The 9,467-nt window shown below is 36.5% G+C and overlaps 1 protein-coding gene across 2 annotated transcripts in view; it reads left to right on the forward strand.

Moving 5' to 3' along the window:
* The window catches only part of PROX1 (prospero homeobox 1), a 50,087-nt gene extending 43,045 nt beyond the window's left edge, over positions 1 to 7,042 (forward strand). Inside the window, exon 5 of one of the 2 annotated variants that reach the window (XM_026102355.2) lies at positions 1,193 to 7,042. In XM_026102355.2, coding sequence (XP_025958140.1) covers positions 1,193 to 1,381 — 189 coding nt within the window. In that variant the 3' untranslated portion in view covers positions 1,382 to 7,042. The remainder of the gene's footprint in view (positions 1 to 1,192) is intronic. The other variant, XM_026102356.2, reaches the window with a different exon arrangement.
* The last annotated feature ends 2,425 nt before the right edge of the window (positions 7,043 to 9,467 follow it).

Raw genomic sequence — 9,467 nt, forward strand, 5'->3', positions numbered from 1 at the left:
GATGTGCATCCAATAAATGAGCGAGATCCACCCCGACCTGTGTTGGCCATAGAGAGAGTGAGAATGCGCCCTACTGCAGGTCGGAGAGCTCCCCTTGCCGGGTGTACCGTGAGTGGGCAAAGAGCAGTGAGGGTGTACTTACTATTGTAAGTATGCTGGCTAGTGGCCGGCCATGTATTAGCAGTTCTAGAGCTATGAAGCTGTATCTCCATAACAAAAATGGAAAATAATACCTTTATGGAGATGACGTCAACCTCGCAACTGACCTGTGCTTCATCGTAGGAATTGCTTGTAAGTAATTTAGGGAAGAGGGTAAGAAGGCACTGCTGATGGCTGAGACAACTATTTAGGATGAATTGCATAAGTTCAGAGATAAATGGTTTTTTTAATGTGCAGCCGTAGTTCTGGGGCTTCTGAGGTTGATGTACACCTGCTAGTTGGCCATTTGATTTACCTGTGGAATGACAGTGACATTTAGAAAACCCAGATGAGTTTGACTTATCCCAGTACTGAGGCCACTTTAAGCACAATGCGCCTGTTGAAGAGGTTGTGTTTTTATTTGTTGGTTTCTGAAAAAGAAGGGAAGACCGTAATATCTCCCAAGAAAGCCATCTTATGGGAGTCTCATGCACAAAACAGCCACAGAATCCAACCATTAGCTGAAGGCTTGATTGCTAGCTTGTTTTTAAACTATGAACAACCATTCACAGATATCCTATTTCTTTGATAGCTTTCAGCACTGGTTCTGACAAAAGTTAAGCACAGAGGTACCAAGAGCTTTCCATGCTTGCATAACTTTCGTATTAGTTCCCACACAGAAAGGAGAACATAGCCATAACTGCATGGGTAAAATATCAAGCAGAGATTTCTCTCCTTAAAGACAATTGTGTTTGTTTCCCCTCCTGCTAATTATATCCTATAAATCCCCCACTCTCCGAACTCAGACAGTAACATTTTGTTACCTACATTCTGTCAGTAGACTTTACAAAGATCTCTAACACATGTTATAAAAGTTATTGCTATAGTACTATATATAACAGCTTTGCATAAGAGAATAGAAGGCTGCCACATTTAGAAAATGCAGGTGCTATGTAAGCCCCTTTCTGAAAGAAAGAACTTAGCTCAGTTTCCTTTGAAGAACCAGAGACTTGAAATTGAAAACTGTATTAATGCCATTGTCTCCTTGTATCAGCAGGTTCCAGAGAGATTCCTGGAAGTGGCTCAGATCACGTTACGGGAGTTTTTCAATGCCATTATCGCAGGCAAAGATGTTGATCCTTCCTGGAAGAAGGCCATATACAAGGTCATCTGTAAGCTGGACAGTGAGGTCCCCGAGATTTTCAAATCCCCAAACTGCCTACAAGAGCTTCTTCATGAGTAGAGAGTTCAGCAGCTATTTATGAATGTATGAAAGTAGCAGTCCCCTTCTGATGCCCAAGTCATGTGTGTCTCTATTTTAATTTCATATGTATGTGTATTGCATACATATATATGTATATGAAATTAGACTGTGCTCCCTCCTGGGTTTAAGTTTTTCTTCAGTTCCAAGGGGATAGTTGTTTTACTTCAGCCTTCAGTTTACTTTTGCCCAAGACCCTTAACATTTGGAGAATAAATGGGGTTAATTTTCAGGGAGAAGAATTTGGAAGCGTGTAAAAGCCTGTCTTAGCAAGTTAGGGCATTATGTTTTAAAATGCTTTGTCAGATTTACTGCTTGCTGCAAAGTGGCATTTTGTCTTAGTGAGACTAATGTCATGGCACAATACTACAGACAATGAAGTTTATATTATGTTTATACTGCTAAAGGTCTGAACTCTGTGGAGTCACTTCATAAGCTTAGAGCTTTTTTATTTTATATACTTTTTAACCAATAAGTAGATTTTGTTTCATACTTCAAAAAAACTACAACATCTATCTTAGGTACTCACTCCAAGAAGTGATACCCAAAAAAGCAAACCTTGTTCTTCATGCTTTCCCTTACAGGAATGATAAATGCCCTGCACCAGTAATCAACATGCCAGGTTGTTGTTTTTCTAAATTGCGGCAAGGCAAGTTTGCACAAATCAAGTACTATTCTTGCAGGGTAAGGCCAGTAATTCATGCACAATATTGTATCAACCACACTAATTTTATAATATGGTCAGCTTATTAAAACGGAAGCATTTCACTCTCCATAGAGTAAAAATGAAACCTTCAGCATACTAAATTGCCATGTCTTGGTCTTACTTTAAGTGGCGGTAGTCCCTAAATTTATTCTTTGCTCAGTCCATTTTACCCCCAAAATCCCCTTTCCAGTACACAAAGTTGTCTGTCTGTATTCAACATTTGTCCTGAAAAGCACTTTTTGAATGATCTTATTTATAGTAGAAGAAGGCATTTTAGCCTCACAGTGCTGAGGCAAAGGAAAAAAAAATAGTTGTTTGTAGCTGTAAAATATAATTAGTCTTTTCCTAATCGGAAGTATAAAAATTACATTTTCATAAAAATCTAATCAAGCATATACAAAAATTGCAGTGTCCTCCTGGCTATGCAGGGTTCAGATAGCCGAACTGGATTTTTAAATTACTGTAAGTGCAGCTTTTAAAAAAAATCTATTTGAGCAATGCGCTGCACTTGTCTTCTGAGGCTGGAGCTAGTCTTGACCAAAATCTGAGTTACAGTGTAAAGTACACGATGGATCTGGATTCGCCTGAATGCTATACAATGCTCTGTCAGCATAAGAAAGGAGAGCTCGCTGCTAGTTCTTGCGCTGTCTTCAATGGCTCTCCTCACGTTTTCAGAAAGGTATCGTCTCCAAAAGTTTGGGGGAAGGTTGAATATGCTATGGCACTCTGTATTTGTCATTTTCTCTGTCGTCTTTTGTACAGATGCAGTAAGAATTTATTGTTATCGTTAATAGTATTTTCCCCTACCTAATTCGATCTGAATCTAGAGAAAGTTCCTAATTAGCTGAGAGTTATGTTTAGGCCATCTAGGATACTGATATCTTATTTCTTTATTTCTAAATTACATTTTGACTTTGGAGAGTGAAAGTTTACCCATGTGACTAAAGAGCTGACCTGATCATTGCAATTTCACTTCATTTACAAATACTGCTGATAGACAGAAATGTATGAAAGCAATTATTGTCAGCAGAAAGCCTTAAAAACCTGCTGACTTCAAATTAAACAGCACAATCCTACAATTCCCTGTCATTATTTTCAAGCACTGGCAGTATCTGTAGAGTATAGGCAATGCAGACAATAGCATGGGATGAAGTGCCAACATTTTCACTATGCATTAAAAGCAAAACAAATCTTCTTGATCTTAAAATCCCTGAGAGTACCTAATACTGTACGTATCCTCACAGTAGATGGGATGTGTCTTTTTTTCTCCTTTTCTCTTTTCTTTTCTTTTCTTTTCTTTTCTTTTCTTTTCTTTTCTTTTCTTTTCTTTTCTTTTTTCTCTTTTCTTTTCTTTTCTTTTTTCTTTTCTTTTCTTCTTTCTCCTTTTTTCGCCTTTCTTTTTCTCTTTCTTTTTTCTCTCTCTTTTCTTCTTTTCTTCTCTTTTCTTTTTTCTCTTTTCTTTTCTTTTTTCTCTTTTCTTTCATGCTTTGGTAAACATTACACTTCATAAAGATGTAACTCCAATGATTTCTGAGTAAGAAAGGATGAAAATTGTGTTCATGCACTTTTTTTGATTTATGGGAAGAAGTGGCATAAAATGCTCAAGTTTTAATACAATAAGTTCATCACTGGCATACCATCAGATACAAAATACAACACTGCATTGTCACCTTGGACATAAGAAAGCAAAGCCATACTTTAGTCATACTGTGTGGACATACTACTAGCTATCATCTTGATCTGTGATTTTACCGTTACTTTTATTATGTTTATTATTATTATTATTAACATTAATATTATTATTATTATTTGGCTGCAATGTGATTCACATAATCTAAATAAGTGAAATTGTGTACTCAACACTTGATGTTGTTGCATTTATTTATTTATTTATAAGTAGCATAATCTCAATAGTACATGAGGCATAGGAATTAAGAGTAGAAATTTCATCTTAAAAGACAAATAAATTTCAACTCCTTGGTCTGAAAAAGGAAAAAAGAGATAATTTGATCATTTCAGTTATGGTGATTTTACTGCAGTATAGCCATATTGCCTTTGTGCCTCCCAATACACCTACAATTATAAATACGCAGCATAGCTCCTACTAAATTGTAAGTAGAAAGCAGTATTCTTCAAATGATCTCAATACTATTTCACTAAAAATGGCTAAAAGGCAGAAGGCTACTCTTATTGTAATAAAAAGTTTACATAGGGAAAGAATTTCAAAATCCATGTAGAAATCCCATGTTGCCATTCATTCACTGCTAATTCAGATTTATTTCTGCATATAAACTTGAGGTTATAGTCTGTGCCTAGACCTTAAATGCACCAGCGGAAGGATAAAAAATCCTTCAGAATACCAGTTTTTCCCCCACAAGTACAATTGTTCTTGTGCCTTCTGTGGCTTACAATTTTCATCTTTTGAACTTTATTTTTCAATTACTACAGCTGCAATAAACACTAATTTTTTTTTTCTGGCTGTTTGACATAATGTTGATAGCTATGCATATTTTGTGTCTTTTTAAAAATTAAAAAAAAACAAAGCAGGAGAATACGTTTTTGAAGAAGAGAATTTTTAGAACAGTTTGATAATGCAAATTATTTTTTCTCAATTGTTTGAGCAGCATTCAAGTTTTGAAAATTCTTGTAGAAGCCAATTTTTTGTAACTGTGGTGCAAATCTTGTGTTTTCTTAGCCTGATGAAAAGTAGTATAGAAGCAATATTTCATACGTGATATATGTGTATATACATATACATATATAGTTACACACAAAGACAAATTATGTGTGTGTATGTGTATATATATATACACAGAAACACACACACACACACACAAAATATGCGTATGAAGTGAAAAGCTTACCTTTTTCCTATCTAGATTAAGAACCTATTTTAGACATTTGTTATGTTTTGTGAAAAGAATGTTCTATTTGAAACTACAAAACATTTAATTCTTACTGTATCTCTGGTTGTTTAATGGGAACGTTTCACATTTAATGGTAAACACGTGGAAGATGTTAGAATGTAGTAATTATTTAAGAAGGTGTTCACCCATGTATTCCTGAGGTTTGCTTTGTGCCTCTGAGTATTATTTAATTAAAGTGTTTTAAGTTTGCAGAATCTTTGTTACTGTACCAGGTATGTGGGTGAACATTGAAAATCGAGGGGAACTTTTATAAAGCAATGTAAATATTCAACCTTAAGGCTGTTCTTGCATAAAGACATAAGATTTTAATAACTACATTCTGAAAACATCTGTTGAATTTATAAGAAACATTACAGTAACTGTATAGATAGTTGAAAGCATTCTTGAAAATCCAGCTCTCTACTTTTGAAAGTTAAGTCTGTTTCATCAGATGTCAAGGGAATGGGTAATACAGTTTCTGTAAAATTGCAGAATTTTTTCTATGTATATGAAGTCAGTTAATAGAAAAATGTTTTTTTCCACAGGTTAATATTAATTAATAAATAAAGGTGAAGATTTTGTGGCTTTAAAGATAGGATTTTCACCAGCAGCATTGAAAGATTATACATATATATATATACAGAAAGATATATATATATATAAAAATGGAAAGTGGTTTACAAAACCCCCAAAATGAGCACTGTACATGAGAAGAAGTGAAAGCAAAAACTATATTTGCCATGTGTATTATATAGTAATCATTGGTGTGAATAGTGCAAATGTTTCCTTCTGGTACCAACTATGTGTTTGAAAATTCCAATAAGCATTGTTTTCAAAAAGCTCCCCTTAAGGAATGTAACTGGTTTATATGAGTAAGCAGTTACTGTATTGCACTTAAATGTTCTGTTGAAGGAAATGCAATTTTGTTTTCTGTAGAACTGTTGGTTGTAAACCATCTATAAACTGAAGCTAAAAATGCTCGTATTTAGAGCTGGGATGAAAACTGGTATTTAACCTTTGTATCTTCTTAGGAATATCCTTTTTAGTGTATGAAAGGTGGTGGCACTATGACTTTACTTAGTCTTTTCATCTGAGCCACAGTCACCTCTCACCCTAAGCAGCCACCTTCCAAATGCACAAATATACTGGGATATGTAGAAACAAATCTAGAAGAAACAGCGAGCTTACATTTTCTCTAAAATCCATCCTTTCTGCATTAATTGTACCACTCGAGTAAAATATTAGACAAACACAATAACCATCTCATTACCATATAGTGTGTAAGAGTCAGAAACTGAAAAAGAAGAAAAGAAACCTTTTTAGGTTGGTTTTAATGCTGCCCAGAAGAGTCAAAGGTTAAGGTTTAAACTGATATTGTCCCAGCCATTACTCATATGTATATAGTTACAAAAGTGACAAAACACTGCCTTTATATTATTTAGCAATATGTTGTAAATAGCATTATTAAGCTCTTTTTTTTGTAATAAAGACCCTTTAATTTGAAGATAGTACAATAACTGAACTGATAAAGTCAATTTTTGATTTTTTTATTTTATTTTTTAGCTAGAGGCAATTTCAACTGTGGATTTTTTTTGTTGTTGTCTATTGTTCTGAAGACTTTGCATAATTTATTGGTTTAATTTATCCTAATTTATTTGATGAAGGTGTACAATTTTGTATTACCAAGGATGTACTGTAATATTAATTGATGACAAGATAAAACAATAAGACTCCCCTGTCCGTTTGAAAAAAAAAGGTGCAGTAGACAATTGATTGAAAAAAGTTACAATTCTAGCTTGGCAGCTACTAAATTTAAGATAAACACAGGAAAAACGTTTTTCGGGGGGGTGGATTTTATTTTGTGTGTTAAAAGCTTTTGTATACTCTCCAGACTTTTACCTTTTTGCTTTGTACCACTTAAAGGATACAGTAGTTCAATTGCCTTGTGTGCCTTCCATCTTCTCTAAACTGAATGTATGTGCAGTATATATGCAAGCTTGTGCAAAATAAAATATAAATTACAAGCTCATTGCCATTGTTTATATTTCTTTCCAAGAGTTGATTTAGCCCTGTATCAAAAGGTGGATCACTGGAACCTCTCTGCTGCAGTCAGGCTATACCAAAGACTGTAGCCCTCTGAAGGTTTTTCTTTTCCCCTTACCTTGAATTATTTATTAATGAAACTGCCAGCCCTCTTGCAAAATGAATATAATGATTTATCTAATCCAGCGTCCTACCTCCAGCACAGGTTAAGATAATGAATGTTATTTTGCAATAGTCTGTCCAACAAGGAGTAACTCTCTGCAGGAGGCATGTTATCTCTGAAGCATGGAGAGCCCTTTAAATTAAATGTAGCCAAAGTGAGCTAGAAAGTACTTTTGTTTATGATGTTTAATCATTTCTGGGATACAGCTGCCATTTGGTGTCCTGCAACAATGAGTCCCGCAAGTTAGCTGAATGTAAAATAAGACTTGTTCTGCTGTGGGTTACATTTGCCCCTGCTAATGTAGCACCCAGCTAACTTTCTCTATTCTTTTTGTTACAGTCTAACACTCTTTCTTAGATCATTTCCTTTTCAAACTGGGTAATCGTTAGCACTGTGTATAATTACTCTCACAGATTTCCTCGAAACATCTCATTCTTTCTTTGTTTTTCTCTCGTCCTTCACTATTTCACCTGTTCCATACGCATTTTAAATTACTGAGGTTGAATGAACCACTGATGTACATTGTTGTCTGTGTTTCAGGTATGAATGGTATCTTTGGCTTAGAACTGGTGTAGATGGCAGTAAGATGGTAGTTTATTTGGATCAGAAAATTTTGCCAGAATTTTCTGATTTTGAAGAAGGAGTGTGTTAAAAACGTTTTCATTTGAGGTCACTTATTTTCAGCATCTTCTCTGATACAGCTCAGAAACTGTCGTGCTGAGCTGGGGCCTGAATCCAGCTTTAGCTACACTGTAATACCCAAATAAACACTTCACCTCTGCAACAGCTATTAAAATTCTATGTCTCTTTGTACAACTGGAGTTACATTTGCTGGGCCACGTTAATGCCAGGTGTAAAGGAGGTCCATGGAAGGTAATAAAGTTGCATCTACATAAATAATAGTCCTTTAGCAGTAAGATCTTTCCTGGTTTTACTGCACATAAATTCCCTGTCTTTGTTTGCATCTATCCATGTTATGAATCCAACCTACCAGAAGCATTTTCTGGTCAAAATATCTGAAATTTAGACCATTTCATGTGGAACTGGCTGCCCAACGGCATGTACTAGTTGTCTGTGTATTTGGTATGTCGCTAACGCCGTGGCGTGGAACAGGGCAGGCTGAAGTATCAAAAGTGAGGGTCACGTCCCGATCCCGGGCTCATCCGCTCCAGAAAGCCTCCTGCTTCGAGCACGTCCTCTGCCAGCCTTGGTGCAGGGCAAGCGGAGGAACCACGAGGGAGCTGCTGGGAAGCCGTGAAAATGCTTCCGTTATCCGAGGGGAGCTACAGAGAGGGTGAGGAGAGTCAACCCAGGTATCTGAGCACGCATGTCCCAGCAGAGGCTCACAAAAGAAGCTACAGATCATGCGAGATGGCCCATTTTTATGCTAGCTAGCAGGAATTAACTAGACAAAGAGGGAGGAAGCTCATCTTCACATGCCCAGGTAATGGCCAAAGGGTTGGAGCTGCGTGAGTAATTGGTATTTCCATTCTGTCAGTCTACGAGCAGAGCAGCTCGCCCTGTGCCCTGATCAATTTTCCTCTCAAATATGCTTGTTCTATGAAATGCAAGACAATGACAATGACATCTAAAAACAAGACAAAATGCAAGACAATTGCCATCTTACCCTGCAGCTGAAGGCACACAGAGCTCTAAATAAGAAATCCTAGCTTTTGGCACCCCAGAATACTGCAGGAGTTCAGAGTTAGACTGGAACTTGGCAAGTAGTCCCTGTCACTGCAAAGGGCCAAATCAACTTTCCCAGGCTTCAAGCACCCTGAAATGATCCAAATTTTGCAGATCTGGCCATCTGGGCTTGGAAATCCTGTTCCCCTAATACCTGGAATTTTCACAATGAGGAATATACTATGTTCTAGCTTTAAAATCATAATGAAGACAGGAATCATCTCTGACCAGGGCGCACAGAGTAGTCTTATATTCCTGATATATCACCAGGAAGTGGAGGTCTTTTACATGTCGAATTACTGAGAAACAGAACATAGAATACTGCATTTTGTGATTTGAGAGCCTGAAAGAGTTAATTGCTCTCGTTTTCCTGGTCTGTACCCTTATTTATGCCCAGTCCAGGTTGTGCCAACACAATTTCTATGGAGATGATCCCTTCTGATCCAGTCTTTCCTCTTTGTTAGGAGGGAAAGGGAACTGAGCGGTGAGTTGCAGCATACGACTGCATTTAGGAAATAACGGCAAACAAGTCAGTCGCTCTTTGCAATGTGTTACAGTGTTTCT

This window comes from Dromaius novaehollandiae, chromosome 3 (assembly GCF_036370855.1).
Source record: "Dromaius novaehollandiae isolate bDroNov1 chromosome 3, bDroNov1.hap1, whole genome shotgun sequence".
Lineage (NCBI taxonomy): Eukaryota > Metazoa > Chordata > Aves > Casuariiformes > Dromaiidae > Dromaius > Dromaius novaehollandiae.